This window comes from Cherax quadricarinatus, chromosome 22, assembly GCF_038502225.1.
Source record: "Cherax quadricarinatus isolate ZL_2023a chromosome 22, ASM3850222v1, whole genome shotgun sequence".
Taxonomy (NCBI): domain Eukaryota; kingdom Metazoa; phylum Arthropoda; class Malacostraca; order Decapoda; family Parastacidae; genus Cherax; species Cherax quadricarinatus.
The window spans coordinates 28362808-28382492 of NC_091313.1; the positions used below are offsets into that span (position 1 = coordinate 28362808).

At 36.3% G+C, this 19685-nt stretch overlaps 1 protein-coding gene across 3 annotated transcripts in view; it reads left to right on the forward strand.

Annotated features, from left to right (window-relative positions):
* LOC128689712 (LIM zinc finger domain containing stck) overlaps nt 1-19163 on the forward strand; it is a 45236-nt gene extending 26073 nt beyond the window's left edge. For all 3 annotated transcript variants that reach the window (XM_053778105.2, XM_053778104.2, XM_053778103.2), the window contains 3 exons: nt 1217-1475; nt 2304-2410; nt 8260-19163. In XM_053778105.2, coding sequence (XP_053634080.1) covers nt 1217-1475; nt 2304-2410; nt 8260-8358 — 465 coding nt within the window. In that variant the 3' untranslated portion in view covers nt 8359-19163. The remainder of the gene's footprint in view (nt 1-1216; nt 1476-2303; nt 2411-8259) is intronic.
* Nucleotides 19164-19685: the final 522 nt, after the last annotated feature.

The window sequence follows — 19685 nt, forward strand, 5'->3', positions numbered from 1 at the left end:
AAATAGCTATGAGTTTGGTTGACTGGAATAATGGAATTAGCCGAAAATAGGGCTCAAAGTGGGCGAAATCGCCAATTTGTAAATATCGCCGAGGTCGCTAACTTCGCGAGAGCGTAATTCCATCAGTTTTCCATCAAATTTCGTTTTTTTGGTGTCTTTACAATCGGGAAAATATTCTCTATCATTTCATAAGAAAAAATAATTTTTTTTTTTTAAATTTTGCGACACCAGGAGACACCTCAGGATTGAGGGTTGCGACAGTCAAAGGGTTAAACGGTCCAAACAAATCGACGTTCAGATTCGTAGTGCTACAAAAGTAGATCTACGTTTTTTTACATAATTTCAAATGTAACAAAAAAAATGTAGATAAAAGTTTTTCTTACACGTTTTAAAATGTAAAACAAAAAAAAAAGATCTACATTTTTTTACATACTTTCAGATGTTGAAAAAAATGTATACAGTGGACCCCTGGTTAACGATATTTTTTCACTCCAGAAGTGTGTTCAGGTGCCAGTACTGACCGAATTTGTTCCCATAAGAAATATTGTGAAGCAGATTAGTCCATTTCAGACCCCCAAACATACATGTACAAACGCACTTACATAAATACACTTACATAATTGGTCGCATTCGGAGGTAATCGTTATGCGGGGGTCCACTGTATATACATTTGGACCATTTAAGGGTTAATGGCTGATGTAGGTATTCTTCTGACACTCCTGTGCTGCTTTTCTTGTTAAAATCATTATTTTTATTTTAAAAATATTGCATAAGACTACCTTCAGGCTATGTGTATAAGCTGCATTTTTTTTTTTTTTGACAAATCGGCCGTCTCCCACCGAGGCATATGAAATATATATGGATATGAAATATATATATGCATATGAAATATATATGGATTTTATGTATAGACTTGGGCCCCATCTCTAAGTCATCTCATTTTATTCTAAAATCAAAAAAAAAAAAAAATCAGAAATCAAATACACTTCCAGCCCCATGCACTTTGAATAAGGGATGCTCAACCTGTATTGTAAGATGGGAGGTGGCAAGATACTAAATATGAGCTTAGGTATGCAGATTGAGAAAGTGTTGAATGTAGATTATGAGACAGCCTGAACCTTCATGTTTTGAATGACGAAGAATGTGATTGGACCAAGGGAAGAGTCAGATGTGAGTGCATTAGTAAGGAAGTTAAGCTATTTGATATTTGTTTCAGAATGAGTTGTATTGTTTACGCTGCCACGACAAAATGGGTATTCCTATCTGTGGTGCATGTCGTCGTCCCATAGAAGAGCGAGTGGTGACAGCCCTTGGTAAACATTGGCATGTGGAGCACTTTGTATGTGCCAAGTGTGAAAAGCCATTCATGGGGAATCGCCACTATGAAAGAAAAGGCATGGCATATTGTGAAACTCATTATCATGAGCTATTTGGAAATTTATGCTTTGTATGCAATGCAGTTATTTATGGAGATGGTAAGTGGTTTAAATATTAAGTATATCCAGTAGGAATAGCTTTGTTTTTTCATTGACTTAGGGAAAGAAGGAGATAGCTGTTGATTTTAAAGTTATTTCATACAAATTATTTGAGATGTATATTGGGCTAAGAGAGCCAGAATACCTCTCTTCTGTTCTGAATTCAAGTTAATGCAGAAAAGTCCTCGTATGTTAAGTCTCTTAAATCTCCTAATCACTTATCATAAAACATCTGAAATTTAGTGTCATATTTTTAGCTTTTATTCTTGCAGACCACACTGAGCCCAACTTAAAATCTTGCTCAAACTTGGTAGTTCAGCATTTGAGAGTTGTAGAAAAGCTGTACAATACAAGGTACCCTAAGTAACAGGGGCACTCTCCACAGATAGTTGAGGTAATCACCCACAAAGTTTGGTGGCTAATAAATCACAGTATCTTCATTGGAAATATGTATGGATTGGAATCAGAGGTTTTCCATATTATTTTTTTGAGGATTAACATGATACATAGTAGGCTTAACATAGTACATTATAAACTTTTCATTATTTTAAGTATACATTGTCTTAAATGTCCATTTAATATATTTGTATGATTGTATGTGAAGGTTGGTAGTTTAGGCCTGGGAAACATGCCCAAAATTCTCAACTTCCATGGACCTTGGAGGTCTACACCTTTCCTTGAATATATCTTTTGCATTTTTGTTTGACACTTCATATCTCATCCTTAAAAGTAGTGTAAGAAAATGTATCTTTTGTACAGTGTAGTTGATATTTTTCTTGTATTCCAAAGCTACCCTTCCTTATTTTAGAGTATTTTTTTTTCTTTCAGTGGTGATGGCCTTGAACAAAGCTTGGTGCATTCATCACTTTGCCTGTGCAGTTTGTGACATTAAAATGACACAGAAAACTAAGTTCTTTGAGTTTGACCAAAAACCAGTAAGTAATAGTTATACTTTTCATACGGTATTTCCACTACATAATTTTTGCATAAAATTTTCTCCTTTACCCTTATAGTAATTTATACAGAAGCAGTCACTAGCATTCTTCCGGCATTCATCTCGTTTTTACGACACACATGGGTTATGGAGAAGGAATTTTCACCCACTTCTCTATGGAGATGAAACACTATAAGAACAAGAACTGTTAAGAGATTAGAATAAAACCAAGATAAGTGTGAGTACACATACATGTACATGCACAATTACATGTATGAATTAGATGTATGTAGATGTAGCAGGATGTACCCGTCATTTTACGTGTTTATGACTCGGAAAGAAAAGACAACAGCAATCCTGCCATTGTGTAAAACAATTACAGGTTTCAGTTTCACACTCAGTTGGCAGAATGGTAGTACCTCCCTGGGTGGTTGCTGTCTACCATCCTACTATCTAATGAAGGGATTCAGGGAAACCAGTTAGCCAGACTGGAGTTCTGGAGGTGGAAAGTACAGTGTCAGCACTCTGAAGGAGGGGTGGGGATGTAGTTTGAAAGGTCATCTGAATTGTAATATCAGTGCACTTCTGGCAAGACAGTGATTGAGTGAGTGACAGTGAAAGTATTTTCTTCTTTGTCAGGCCACCTTATCTCAGTAGATATGTCTGGAGTGTTAAAAAAAGATGCATAGAAAACAGGATGGTAATTTTATTTAACTTGATCATTGTTTCATATCAAGTTATGTTACAAGTATTGTCTCATTTAAAGTACTGTATACATTAACAGTACTCTCAGGTAGAGAGAAGATTTCTCCATAATGACTAGTGATGATCCTTCAGTGCTACATATTCTAGATTTCCTTGTACCTGTCTGTACATTGTGAACCATCCATGACTTTTGAATGCACATGAAAGCATAATTATCCATAATTGTACATTATGCTGACACAGTCATTAGGCTACTATCCTGAAGAATCTTCTGGTACTTGACCACAAATACTCTCCCTGCAACACTGTATAACCCTTCCAGGTTAGTGCTTAGTCTGATTATACTTTATTACTATTGACAACTAGGCAACTGTATTCCACTGCTTAAGAAGCACTAAAAGGCCTACTACTGAACATCAGTCTTCAGGACATTGATTCAGTAGGTTGCATCAAGGATTTCCATTGAAAAAATCTTGGGAAAATTCCCTAAAAGTTTGCTGGTCATCAGCTCAACACAGCCAGGGTGCCATGAGTGCAATGAAGTGAACACTGTCAATATCTGTGGTTCAAGATTATTCAACCTTCTGCCGTGTAGATGTCTTTAAGAGGAAACTAGACTACTGTCAGTCATATCAGCCTGGCTGTGTAGACCAGTGGGTTGCCAACAGCAATGGCCTGGTTGATCAAACAATCAAAAGAAAGACTTTGTTCCAGGTTGGTCTGGAAGAATAGGAGAAGCTCTTGATATTGTTCACAGGTATATAGGTACATCACAAGTATGGCCAGAAGGCTTGCTATGGATTTGTCTTGGATGCAAATGTGAAGGTCTGAGCACTTTTTGTTGACAGTCCATATTACTGAGGGACTTTTATGGCCTTCTTAACAGTCAGACATTAAATGTAGACAAAAATGCCAATGCATATGGTGTCATTAGTGCACATACAGTCAACACCTCAATTTAACAAACTCTGGAAATGTGGAACAAAATCTTTTGATTGAGTTGGCTTAGAAACAGCTAAGTCTGTTTGTATGAAGTTTTGTAACTATCACAGCAAAACAGACCCAGCTCTATCCAATTGCTATTACTAGCCTCCAGTTCTTCTCTGTTGATCGATCATTGTGAGTTTACTGTTCTATATAGACATCCCATTTTAATACATGTTAATTTAAGCTACAAAACAAATTCTGGCCACAAAATAGAGCGAAACACCAACGTCAAAGACCTGGGAGTGATCATGTCGGAGGATCTCACCTTCAAGGACCATAACATTGTATCAATCGCATCTGCTAGAAAAATGACAGGGTGGATAATGAGAACCTTCAAAACTAGGGAGGCCAAGCCCATGATGACACTCTTCAGGTCACTTGTTCTATCTAGGCTGGAATATTGCTGCACACTAACAGCACCTTGCAAGGCAGGTGAAATTGCCGACCTAGAAAATGTACAGAGAACTTTCACGGCGCGCATAACGGAGATAAAACACCTCAATTACTGGGAGCGCTTGAGGTTCCTAAACCTGTATTCCCTGGAACGCAGGAGGGAAACAAAGCTGAAGGGGGTAGGAGAGTTTCAGTGGGGGGAAATAAATGGGATTAAATCTGGAGTATCTGAGAGAGTTAGAGCAAAGGAAGGGGTAGCAGTAATGTTAAATGATCAGTTATGGAAGGAGAAAAGAGAATATGAATGTGTAAATTCAAGAATTATGTGGATTAAAGTAAAGGTTGGATGCGAGAAGTGGGTCATAATAAGCGTGTATGCACCTGGAGAAGAGAGGAATGCAGAGGAGAGAGAGAAATTTTGGGAGATGTTAAGTGAATGTATAGGAGCCTTTGAACCAAGTGAGAGAGTAATTGTGGTAGGGGACTTGAATGCTAAAGTAGGAGAAACTTTTAGAGAGGGTGTGGTAGGTAAGTTTGGGGTGCCAGGTGTAAATGATAATGGGAGCCCTTTGATTGAACTTTGTATAGAAAGGGGTTTAGTTATAGGTAATACATATTTTAAGAAAAAGAGGATAAATAAGTATACACGATATGATGTAGGGCGAAATGACAGTAGTTTGTTGGATTATGTATTGGTAGATAAAAGACTGTTGAGTAGACTTCAGGATGTACATGTTTATAGAGGGGCCACAGATATATCAGATCACTTTCTAGTTGTAGCTACACTGAGAGTAAAAGGTAGATGGGATACAAGGAGAATAGAAGCATCAGGGAAGAGAGAGGTAAAGGTTTATAAACTAAAAGAGGAGGCAGTTAGGGTAAGATATAAACAGCTATTGGAGGATAGATGGGCTAATGAGAGCATAGGCAATGGGGTCGAAGAGGTATGGGGTAGGTTTAAAAATGTAGTGTTAGAGTGTTCAGCAGAAGTTTGTGGTTACAGGAAAGTGGGTGCAGGAGGGAAGAGGAGCGATTGGTGGAATGATGATGTAAAGAGAGTAGTAAGGGAGAAAAAGTTAGCATATGAGAAGTTTTTACAAAGTAGAAGTGATGCAAGGAGGGAAGAGTATATGGAGAAAAAGAGAGAAGTTAAGAGAGTGGTGAAGCAATGTAAAAAGAGAGCAAATGAGAGAGTGGGTGAGATGTTATCAACAAATTTTGTTGAAAATAAGAAAAAGTTTTGGAGTGAGATTAACAAGTTAAGAAAGCCTAGAGAACAAATGGATTTGTCAGTTAAAAATAGGAGAGGAGAGTTATTAAATGGAGAGTTAGAGGTATTGGGAAGATGGAAGGAATATTTTGAGGAATTGTTAAATGTTGATGAAGATAGGGAAGCTGTGATTTCGTGTATAGGGCAAGGAGGAATAACATCTTGTAGGAGTGAGGAAGAGCCAGTTGTGAGTGTGGGGGAAGTTCGTGAGGCAGTAGGTAAAATGAAAGGGGGTAAGGCAGCCGGGATTGATGGGATAAAGATAGAAATGTTAAAAGCAGGTGGGGATATAGTTTTGGAGTGGTTGGTGCAATTATTTAATAAATGTATGGAAGAGGGTAAGGTACCTAGGGATTGGCAGAGAGCATGCATAGTTCCTTTGTATAAAGGCAAAGGGGATAAAAGAGAGTGCAAAAATTATAGGGGGATAAGTCTGTTGAGTGTACCTGGTAAAGTGTATGGTAGAGTTATAATTGAAAGAATTAAGAGTAAGACGGAGAATAGGATAGCAGATGAACAAGGAGGCTTTAGGAAAGGTAGGGGGTGTGTGGACCAGGTGTTTACAGTGAAACATATAAGTGAACAGTATTTAGATAAGGCTAAAGAGGTCTTTGTGGCATTTATGGATTTGGAAAAGGCGTATGACAGGGTGGATAGGGGGGCAATGTGGCAGATGTTGCAAGTGTATGGTGTAGGAGGTAGGTTACTGAAAGCAGTGAAGAGTTTTTACGAGGATAGTGAGGCTCAAGTTAGAGTATGTAGGAAAGAGGGAAATTTTTTCCCAGTAAAAGTAGGCCTTAGACAAGGATGTGTGATGTCACCGTGGTTGTTTAATATATTTATAGATGGGGTTGTAAGAGAAGTAAATGCGAGGGTCTTGGCAAGAGGCGTGGAGTTAAAAGATAAAGAATCACACACAAAGTGGGAGTTGTCACAGCTGCTCTTTGCTGATGACACTGTGCTCTTGGGAGATTCTGAAGAGAAGTTGCAGAGATTGGTGGATGAATTTGGTAGGGTGTGCAAAAGAAGAAAATTAAAGGTGAATACAGGAAAGAGTAAGGTTATGAGGATAACAAAAAGATTAGGTGATGAAAGATTGAATATCAGATTGGAGGGAGAGAGTATGGAGGAGGTGAACGTATTCAGATATTTGGGAGTGGACGTGTCAGCGGATGGGTCTATGAAAGATGAGGTGAATCATAGAATTGATGAGGGAAAAAGAGTGAGTGGTGCACTTAGGAGTCTGTGGAGACAAAGAACTTTGTCCTTGGAGGCAAAGAGGGGAATGTATGAGAGTATAGTTTTACCAACGCTCTTATATGGGTGTGAAGCGTGGGTGATGAATGTTGCAGCGAGGAGAAGGCTGGAGGCAGTGGAGATGTCATGTCTGAGGGCAATGTGTGGTGTAAATATAATGCAGAGAATTCGTAGTTTGGAAGTTAGGAGGAGGTGCGGGATTACCAAAACTGTTGTCCAGAGGGCTGAGGAAGGGTTGTTGAGGTGGTTCGGACATGTAGAGAGAATGGAGCGAAACAGAATGACTTCAAGAGTGTATCAGTCTGTAGTGGAAGGAAGGCGGGGTAGGGGTCGGCCTAGGAAGGGTTGGAGGGAGGGGGTAAAGGAAGTTTTGTGTGCGAGGGGCTTGGACTTCCAGCAGGCATGCGTGAGCGTGTTTGATAGGAGTGAATGGAGACAAATGGTTTTTAATACTTGACGTGCTGTTGGAGTGTGAGCAAAGTAACATTTATGAAGGGATTCAGGGAAACCGGCAGGCCGGACTTGAGTCCTGGAGATGGGAAGTACAGTGCCTGCACTCTGAAGGAGGGGTGTTAATGTTGCAGTTTAAAAACTGTAGTGTAAAGCACCCTTCTGGCAAGACAGTGATGGAGTGAATGATGGTGAAAGTTTTTCTTTTTCGGGCCACCCTGCCTTGGTGGGAATCGGCCGGTGTGATAATAAAATAAATAATACACCTGGAAAATCCTAGAGGGACTAGTACCGAACTTGCACACGAAAATCACTCACTACGAAAGCAAAAGACTTGGCAGACGATGCACCATCCCCCAATGAAAAGCAGGGGTGTCACTAGCACGTTAAGAGACCATACAATAAGTGTCAGGGGCCCGAGACTGTTCAACTGCCTCCCAGCACACATAAGGGGGATTACCAACAGACCCCTGGCAGTCTTCAAGCTGGCACTGGACAAGCACCTAAAGTCAGTTCCTGATCAGCCGGGCTGTGGCTCGTACGTTGGTTTGCGTGCAGCCAGCAGCAACAGCCTGGTTGATCAGGCTCTGATCCACCAGGAGGCCTGGTGACAGACCGGGCCGCGGGGGCGTTGACCCCCGGAACTCTCTCCAGGTAAACAACTGGCATATTTGTATCTAGCCATACACGTGTATTGTACAATATACTATACATTAATACATTCAGTTTTAACTAACATACAGTGTTCCATTGATTTTGATGCTTAAGTTTTCATTTTTGTTTTACAGATATGCAAGAAGTGCTATGAGAAGTTCCCACAGGAGTTAAAGAAACGCCTCAAGAAACAACACGAGATCCAAGCCCGTGGTGGCAAACCATTACCATAAGTATCAATTTTTGAAGACTACTTGATGTTGAAATCTACCAGCTTTTCTTTGTATATCAGTGGTTAAATATACCAGCAAGTATGTGAATAAGACAATGTGCAGTTTATGACATTTATTGAGAAGTTTCATCCCCAAGGACTTTATTGGTGAAGTCTCCTGTATGCAAAACGTCTTCTCAATACATGCCATACACCACATGGTGTCCTGTTTGCATGTAGCTAATGTAAATCGTATCTAATTCAAAATAACTTGCTTATTTGTCCCTAAATCATAGAATATTAAATTTCATATTCTTTTGCCCGAGGGATGCAAGTAACTTTGGGTTTAGATTACCAGGTTCGGTACATAAATAGATTAGTAAAATTTTAATTTACTTTTTTATTCACAAATATTTCTCATTGGTTGGTAGCTTTTGCTTGTAAAGTTATTATACAGAACTCATTAGCAGATATATTGTATATGCATGAACTGTGTGAAGACTCATTATACGCACAAGATGGCATCTTTAACCCTTAAACTGTCCAAACATAGATCTACGTTCACGTGTGTAGCGCTCTGAACGTACATCTATCCTTTTTTTTACATGCTTTCAAATGTAAAAAAAAAAAACGTAAATCTATGTTCGGAGCACTACGGACATGAACGTAGATCTACGTTTGGACAGTTTAAGGGTTAACAAAGGCAGACAAGTTACGGAAAATGCTTAGATTGGGGCATATATTTGCAGAGGTGAGGAACCTTTTTATGTTGAAGGCAGCAATAAAGTTAGCTGTGATGTAATAAGGCTGCATTCAAGAAATTTTGTTTATACTGCAAAATGTGCTATTTTGTAAAAAGTTAATTATTTTATAATAACTTCAAGAAAAACAATTCATTCATAAGGCTGCATTAATGCTTTAGAAGGCTGCAGGTTCCCCACCCCTGGTATAGAGCTTTATTATGTCTTGACTTGAACTCTACATAGAGTAAATATTGTTCTATTATGGGGTTGTTTTGCAGTTTGTCTGTTTTCATACTTTTTGGCCATGTACCATGTCATTCTAGGAGTCTCTAATGAATTATTTATGAAATGTTGGAGCTTAAGTGTTATGACCAGAAGTTTTTATGTATATTTTTAATATTTGGTGTCTTCTCACAGCACAGTAAGGTTGGCTTATTCAATCTTTATGCTCCATAATCTTTAGAAATGAGGTCCTTTGATGCTGGTAAAAGGTTCATGACCCAAGGACTTGAAGCTACCCTCTTCCTCACTGGATCTAACCTTATTTGGTGTTATATGACCCTTATGGGTTTAGCACTTCATCATGAATATAATGTGCCATAATAACATTGAAGATCTTTTTAATAAGGTGGTACTTCCATCCATGTCTTCCATCATCCATCTTTCTCATCATAACATGATCTATATTTTTACTTATTCTTGCAATCCTTTCAAGGAAGGCTGCCTTGATGCTAGTGGAAGGCTCTTGATCTTAGGAATTAGAGCTACCTTTCCCTGTCTTTGGATCACTCCTTGTGAAAGGCACAAATGTCATTACCTGTCTTGGATCAGAACTGATGACCTCCCATTTCTCAGTTGCTGTATGACCCCTATGGATTTAGTGCCTATTTTCTTATACTATAACCATAATTACTTCATATTTATTCATATTAAGCTTTCCAGAAGTGATAACACACACAGTGTTCGGATATCACATTCGGTTTTTCATTTTTCATTCTACATTAACTTGAAAAATTCACTTGTAATATCATGACATGTACACTGGATCTGTCCAGAACTCTTGCTTTGCTGTTATCAGGTCCCTACTTTAAACAAATAATGTACTGTATGAAACCCAATATTTTTATTGGGCATTCCTTCTAGAGAGAGACTTTTTGTGTCCCCTTCCCTCCCCTATTAATTTTTTTTTTTTTTTTTTTTTTTTTTTTTTTTTTTTTTTCTTTGGTGGATTAAATACAACTTGAAAATGCTAGTAGGAATGTCAGTGTAATTTTTTTTCTTTGTTATATTACTATGAAATTTTGCTTAAATTTAGGAGGTCTTATTAACCCTTTGAGGGTTTTGGTCGTACTAGTACGTCTTACGCGTAGGGGTTTTTGACGTACTAGTACTCATAAATTCTAGCGGCCTCAAATCTAGTGGGAGAAAGCTGGTAGGCCTTCATATGAAAGAATGGGTCTATGTGGTCAGTGTGCACAGTCTAAAAAAAATCCTGCAGCACACAGTGCATAATGAGAAAAAAAAAACTTTGACCATTTTTTTTTTTTAATAAATCAGCGACTTTGCAGTGTATTTTCGTATGGTATTTATTGTTGTATTCTAGTTTTCTTGGTCTCATTTTATAGAATGGAAGACATATTACAGAAATTGAGATGATTTTGACTGGTTTTACAATGAAAGGTGCCTTGAAATTGAGCTCAAAGTAGCAGATATGTTCGATTTTTACCAAACTTCAAAAGTAAACAAATCGTGCCAAGCGTGCAATACACGTCAACTGGTGAGTCTAATATTCTTTCACAAGTGCACAAATAATATTTATACCATTTTTTACACTAATGCAGTAGTCTGCATAACAGTAAATCTTATATTTTTTGTGAGAATAAAAATTCAAAGTGGAAAGCAAAAGAATATAAGAGGGGCCTTGAGACGTGACTAATGACTAGAGGAAATGTCATTTTAGTGCCAGGAATGTCTTTCTTGTTTATTCTGGACCCTATTCGGAAATTGGCATCTTTTGAAATTTGTGTGAAATTGGCAAAATTGCTAAATTCTGACCACTGTACTGGATAGTTGAATTTATAAATGGGTGGTTTCTTGCACCCATTCGATAGAAAAAATGGAGTTCTAGCGAAATATTCATGTTTTTTGTCGACTAGTACAGTGAAATTGGCCGAAAATGGGGCTCAAAGTGGGCAAAATCGCCGATGCGTAAACATCACCGAGACCACTAACTTTGCTAGAGCATAATTCCGTAAGTTTTCTATAAAATTTCAAACTTTTGGTGTCTTTATGATCGGGAAAAGATTCTCTATCTTTTCATAAGAGAAAATAATTTTTTTTTTTTTTAAATTTGGCCGACCCTGAGAACGAGTTTCGGAGAGGGCCTGTCGACCCTCAAAGGGTTAATTGGTAAGGATTATTTTTATTATGGTCATGATAATGATCAGGATGATACACTGAAGATAGCATTAAATCTATTGTAGAAATCCTATTTTAAATAAACCGTTTTTATTTTAGTAACACTATTGCTTTTAGTTTTGGAAAACTTGCAGTGTTTAACAAATGCCCATTTTCTGTTTTCATTTGTTTTTTAAAGAAATAATGCAGGTATTTTTACACATCTTCCACTATGCTGTCATTCCTGTAGTTAATTCTAACAAGTTTACTCAAATTTGAGAAGGTACAAAAAAAATTAGAAAGTGTCATCTCTCTTCCCCATCCATTTTTTAATGAACAGTTATTTTTTAGTCATTCTTCCTAGCTTAATCCTTGAATTTATTGTGCAATCACAGCTCTTAGCTTTTATATTTTTCTCGTCTCATATTGTGGCCATCATATGAAAACTTCACATTTTAATATTGGTTTAATTTGTAAATTTTCTTTATTTATATAAATGATCTCTTAAAATTAGCTGTTGGAGTATATAATTTTTAAACATTTGAATTTATTTGATCTTTTAGTGTTGTGTATAATGCCAGTATCTCTTATCAGACATTCTTAAGTTTTATTTTCATGCTGGCCAACTCCCACCAAGGCAGGGTGACCTGAAAAAGAAACACTCATTACAGTTTATTATTTTCTTGGTACCTGTTGACACATTCATCCACTTTGAAATCCATCATCCATTATGTAGTTGTCCAAATTTGTAGGCTGTCTTTTTAATAGTTCATTATGCTTGCAATTATTGCATAATCCAGAAATATATTTATGTAATTGTTAATTTCTCTAGCAAATTACTTTAGGGAAGCCTTGTAATTCTGTGTGATCTAGTAGCTAAAGGGGACTGGTTGGTAATCCCATGCCACATTTTCTACTCCCAATATCTCCACTAAATATTGTCTATAAATTATCAGTACAAGCACCAATCCTTTTGCTACCCTACTGGTTGATGTTGATTGATTTTTCTTCCTAGCACTCTTGTGTTTCTTGCATAAAATGTTCTTATACATTTCCTTGTATTTTACTCATTTTGTTTATAATTTGTAGAGTAATCAGGTAGGAAGAATTAGCACAGTTTTTTTTTTTTAACTCTAACAGTTTATACACTCAGCATGTCTGTTCTTGTCCTAGCTTTGTGACTCTCATAACAGCTAAAAGTTTGACATACAGCATATGAGTTGGCTAACCTGAAACCTGTAGTATAGTGGTCACAGCAGCCAACTCATAACTGATTGATAGGACTTAGGCTTGAATCCTTGGTAAGACATACACACAAATCTCTCTACACCCACTGCCCCTGTTAACGTAGCAGTAAACAAGTTCCTGCATCTTGATAAAAACCTAGATTTAGCAGACTATTTTGGGCTGTAGCCTGGGATTGGTCTCAAGCGTGTTAGACCTCAGTAAGTCAAGGAGTTCCTGTTCTGTACACGGGTATACCATACCATAGTGTTCAACTATTATATTATTACTCTAGTATATGATTATCTTTTTTCTTTTCAAATGTTATACCTGTCACACTTGTTAGCAGGATTAATCTGTGGTTGAAGGTATCCTAGACTTTTTTTTTTTAATCAAGCTCCAGCTTAAGAATTTACATACCAATTTCTTGGCATCTGAATAATGTATAAACATCAGATAAAAATTGTATAAAAGTGGTATTGTACAAATACAGTAACCTTCAACCATGCATTTGGGGGACTTTCAGGTATCATGTTTCTTAGGACAGTTATGTAACTATAGGAAGGAACTGGGATATAGTACTGTACATCCCTTGGTTGTCTTCTAACTAGTGTCTCATTGTATATTTTATTAAGTTTTCTTTGCATTCTCTGATAACCAATTTTTTTTCCATGCCACTATTATTATAAAAATTCATGCTACTATATGCTACACATTTTGTAATCTATAATTGAACACATTCTAACACATTCACTAGTTTTTTTGTTTGCAATAAAATATATATTTAATATGAAAAGAGTATGACAAACATTTTATTTTAACATACAGGCCTTTTCCCACCAAGGTAGGGTGGCCCATCATTCACTCCATCACTGCCTTGCCAGAGGCACACTTACACTACAGTTATAAAACTGCAACATTAACACCTCTCCTTCAGAATGCAGGCACTGTACTTCCCATCTCCAGGACTCGAATCCGACCTGCCGGTTTCCTAGAATCCCTTCATAAATATTACCCTACTCACACTCCAACAGTATGTCAAGTCCTAAAAACAACTTGTTTCCATTCGCTCCTGTCTAACACTCATGCATGCTTGCTGGAAGTCCAAGCCTCTCTCGCACAAAACAACCTTTACCCCCTCCCTCCAACCTATCTTAGGTTGACCTCTACCCTGCCTTCCCTCCACTACAGATTTATACACTCGAAGTCATTTTATTTTGTTCTACCCTCTCTACATGTCCTAACCACCTCAACCTCTCCTCAGCCCTTTGGATAATAGTTTTGGTAATCCCGCACCTCCTAATTTCCAAACTATGAATTCTGTGCATTATATTCACACTACACATTACCCTCAGACATGACATCACTACCTCCAGCCTTCTCCTTGTTGCAGCATTCACCACCCATGCTTTGCACCCATATAAGAGTGTTGTTATAACTGTACTCTCATACATTTACCTCTTTGCTTTCATAGACAAAGTTCTTTGTCTCCACAGACTCCTCAATGCACCACTCACCTATTTTTCCCTCATCAACTCTGTGATTCACCTCATCCTTCATAGACCCATCTGCTGAAATGTCCACTCCTAAATATCTGAATACATTCACCTCCTCCATACTCTCTCCCTCCAATCTGATATCCAATCTTTCGTTACCTAATTTTTTTTTTATCCTCATCACCTTGCTCTTTCCTGTATTCACTTTTAATTTTCTTCTTTTACATACCCTACCAAACTCATCCACCAACCTCTGCAACTTCTTTTCAGAATCTCCCAAAAGCACAGTGTCATCAGCAAAGAGCAACTGTGACAACTCCCACTTTGCGTTAGATTCTTTATCTTTTAACCCCACACCTCTTGCCAACAACCGAGCATTCACTTCTCTTACAACCCCATCTGTTACTTTAGTACATGTATATAATTTTCTTTCAGGTATTTCAGGATTTGAATCTGTGTAATGCAGAAAATCAAGAATCTCATGTTCAGACAGCAGTTAGATTTTTGAATTATTATTATAATCAAAAAGAAGCGCTAAGCCACAAGGGCTATACAGCTAGATTTTTGAAGATATAGTCCTCTACTGAAACAATGAATTTTTGTTTATACCTCTGTAAAAATTTACAAGGCTTGCTGTTCATTACTTAGTGTCATAGACCCTGTCCTGATGATACTGACTCAACCTTAGTAACACTGAATAGAAGGATCATTACTATACAAGTTAGTCCTTAGGCAAGTATTTTATTTCTTACATTATCATACAGTTTTAAGTGTAATCCAATGAAGTATTGGTGAATGCCATTAAGTGTTAACTCTCGCATAGTCTGTTACCGTTTGTCACTCTTGCTGCATACTTTTTCTTGCTTAAAAAAATGTGAAATTAATGCAGAGGGTCTGATACTTAGTTCTTTGGTACTATACCTAACTTACCAGTGATATACTGAAGTCATACATTTAAAAAATTAATTAGGATAGTGAAATATAATAGTAAATACAGTGTATATAGTAGAAGCTAGTGGGATCTTTGTTTTTGTCAGATTTGAAAAGTTCTTCCTGCTAATATGTAGATCAGATATTAGACGTATATATTTTTAAATTTAAAATTCATTTAGTTTATATTTTACACTAAATCCTTGCATGCGAGTCAAGTAAAAAAAAAAATATTTACCATTGGCTGTTGTAGTAACTAAGAGAACATTAACTTCATTCATTTGGTGTACGTTTTAACCTTTTTTATTTTATGCTGTAGGAATTAGGTAAACAGCTGACTGTTGTACAGCAATTTAATGTCTTATAAAAAAATTTTTTTTAATAAGGAATTAAGTAGCACATTAGATGTACATGGCCTAGGTTTTGAGGGGCCAAGACTGTGCAAATTTATTAAGAAATTAATTTCAGATGACCCTTCTTTTCATCGACTCAAACTACTACCAGGAATCGAGTCTTAGTTGAACCCTGGAAATTTAAATATTTGTACATTACTATACAGTATATCCTCATTAACGACGCTTTAAGATAATTTTGACGAGTCATTATTAAATGAAGCTTTGCATTTTAACTCATTTTATGCTGGTGATTTGTAAAAAAATATCAAGTCTGTAGTTGACCAAGAATGCATTTTTTTGGTTTTAGTTAAATATCGCATAATCCCTTTCATACATATTAGTATGTAAAGCAGGGCCTGTACTTGGAATATGATTTATTTTTGCTCGATTGTATTATATAATGTGTATCACTAATCTTTAATTATCATTATTTTGTGACGGACAGTAAGCTACATTTATCGTGTACATTTCTGTAATTAATCTTCATCACTAGGTATGAATGAAAAACATTTTCTGAAAACTATTTTCCCATGTCTAGTAGTACATGGAGGTGCCAATAGTAGTGTAGTTATAACAGTATTTAGTCTTAATATGTTTAAAGTGTTACTGATAGTTTTATAGCTTTGAATCTCTCACCAGTGCATTCTTGTCACAGCTGTATGCTGTGTATAATTTCTTTAAAGTTGAAATAGGTTAACTGTGTAAATGAAACATGCACTGTCCTTATTACTTGTTAATGTACTAATATGTGTTGTACTTGCATAATTGCTATAATGTATTGTTAGTAGGGATGACAAGTGGCTACTTGTTAGTTAGTTTCGTTCTCCCGTTTAATTGTATACTGCTGAGTGCTTTGTGAATAAAGTTTGCATATTATTAGCTGTCTTCCTTCAGGCAGATGTCAATTGTTCCATATTAATTATGCTACTCTAGCACAGTAGGAATTGCATTTACATGTGGACGACTGGAATTCCAAATTTAAACATAATTCCGGAAGAAATTACTTAATATTCATGCTTCAGATTTCTGATCCTTAAATGTTACATATGTAACAGATAAGACTGCAGCTTGGTTGAGAGCTGCACATTGCAACAGTCCACCACTTGACCTCTGTAGGACTTGCACTATTATTGTGCAAAGTCAGTAAAATGTTGCTGCTGAATACTTGGGTGCTAATCCTGTGCTAAATAGATTGTAATAATACAGTAAGATGTCATTGGTTTGTAAGATAATTTCCAGTTAATATGTGACAATGTATTATACATTTCTTAGTATAACTTATTTAATGGTACTTCATTCAACTTTAGAAAGTGTCATATAATGTTTTGTGCAATTCGTAGTAATTAAGAGCTGCACAAAAATAAAGGCCATGAAATGTGGTTTTCTTGAAGTCCAAGTAGCATTTTTAACTCAATAGGAGTCTATGAATTTAATATTCAATAGATATATTTGCAATACTGTGAAATAAACTGTTAGCTTTAGAATTAATAATAGTTTTAGATAAGTGTCTCAAAGAGAGGATTTAATGAAAACTGAATATTTATTTAATAAAACCAAATGTCATATTTTTGTGGTTCTATTTACAAACCACTTCTTAAAATACCCTACATATTCCTCTCTTTGTATTATATTTAAATTTAATACTTAAAAGTGTATTTTTTAAATAAACACTGTGTGCTTATTTAGTGCCTTTCTGATGCCTTAAACATTAAAAAAAAAATATGCAAGAGCTAGGTAAAAAACAAGGTTCTTCCACAAACTAAAGGCAAAGCTTAATGCACAGGTTCTGAAACGATTCTATTTATTATTTAAAGATCAACAAAGATATAACAAGTTCATGAAACCTCTGAATTTCCCAATTACAATTATGCCAGTATTTACATATCGCATATTTTGCTTATTGTAAAAACGATACAGTATTGTAATTTTTACTTAGATCTTAAAGTACTTGTTATGGCTTTGTAAGAATACACTGCAATGCTTATTTTAAGTGTTAGCTGAGTGTGCATGAGGAAGTACATTGTTCATGCTGAGTAATTAAATTTAAATTTTTGTCACTAGTACAGTATGCTTAGCTTTTTGTATTAGGATGGTCCTACATGTTTAGTGGATTTTTATGAGTAAACAAAGAAATTGGAATTCATCTTTTATAGTGCTATAATTTTTAATACAGTAAAGATCCTGTTGTTCAATTTTTTTCTTCAAATGTACTAGGTCCCCAGTGCTTTGTCAGTGTTTTATTATATTGGGTTCTCCAACGTTAAGTTACCTACAAATTACTCATGTGTAAAAAACTAAACTTTTATATTAAACGTGAATAAAGCAAAAATTACCAGTCAGATTTCAGGTAGGCGAGTAGGGAAGTTTTGTGTGACCTTTACAGCTTTAACATTTCCCTTTTCAATGTAATGTATGGTTTCATGCTTTTTGTTTGATTATGCAGTTTTTCCCCTTGTTATTCTATTTTTTTTGCAGTCATTAATTATCCAATAACCAGCTCTGACTAGTCAAAGTATCTAAGGAAAGGAAGCCCCTTCCCCTCCAAGGTTTGAAAGAATAAATCTGACTTGCCAGGTGGTCAGATAAAATAAATCTCACTGTGCACAAGTCCCTCAGGTCACGAACTTAAATGATTGACTGTGTGCAAGTCCTGGTGCTATTTTGGACTAGGCAAAACCTGGTTTTAAGAATTTCAGAGATAAAATAACCAATTCATAATTTAAATTCGAGTTTAGAAAACTCTCAGAGTAATGCGTTTGGTGGAAATAACTTCACCTTTTGTGCTATTCAGCTTAACTTTGGTTGAGTGGGGTCTAGGTAACATGACCTTTATTGTATAATGTACACTATTTGAATTCTGATATTATGGCATCACATTGATATGTTCTTCACTAATAGTAAACCCTTGCTGTAAATGGTCTATGTAATGGACTATGGAAATACATAACTAAATCAACCGAATCAGTCAATGCAAAAAGGACAAAGTTCTTTGCTTACAGAGTTGTCTATATTGTTATTGTACTGTCAGGACAAAACAGGCTTTTTCCACCACAATTGCTATTAATGGCCACTTGCTCCCCATTAGTTTGTTATATCGACGGTTTACGTATTTTTGTTGTACAATAATTTATATGCATTTACAAAATTTGCAGCATTAATATATCTTAACTTTATTGCTAAATAGATTTGATTGTTTTCCTCCACAGTAAAGGTTGTCTCATTGACAGCACTACCAAATTTGTCACAAGAAATGCCTGTACATTCCTCATAGTTTACACAACTGAAATATCTAAATAGTGTTGCTGACACTGTTGATGGATATCTTCACTTTACAGGACAAGTTTTTATTGGCAGGCACAATGCAACTTATAGAGATCACAAATTAAAAATGTTATTCCAATAAAGCTTGCTCTGCCAAGTGTGTGTTTTATTCACCATCTCACAGCTGTAGTTTTCTTACCAAACAGTTGCCTGCAGATAACAGATTTCGACGGAAAACGGTGGTGATGCACTTCTGTGTAAGAAAAGCACAAATAGTTAGGGTGGTGCTGTGAAATTTTTATGACAGACTGTGGTTAACAGTGCTTCCTGATTGGTTGCTTTGTATGCTTTTTCACCAAAGTGCAATAAATTGACATTGTATTGGTGTTTCATTACCTCCTTTTATCCATAATTCTAGGAATGTACTAGAGTATATAATACAGCCTCTCCTCACTTAGCGACGTACTTGTTTACCGACAACTTGGACTTATGATGGGCCCTCTGATCGGTATGCATACCTAAATAATGTTTATTAGTTAATTTCCTCTTCTTTTTTTTTTTACAATACTCGGTACATGTATAAACATTTAAAAATATACTAGATATATGTTATAAAAGGCACAAAGGTGACATTAAAGTAATATCAAAGATGGCTGACACAAACCCACTACCATTATAGTATGCTGCTCACTTAGTGACGAATTCGTTTACCGACGTGGTCTTAGGAACGAAACTGTCGTTAAGTGAGGAGAGGCTGTATAGGGATGATGAACAGCCCCACCTTTGATGCAGACTCCCTCTGACATTTTGTCAACAACTGGTTTATTACACCAACTTTGATTATTATTCTCAAAACTTTCAATGCTCTCCACTATTGTTAATTCTGCCTCTTGCATACTCCTG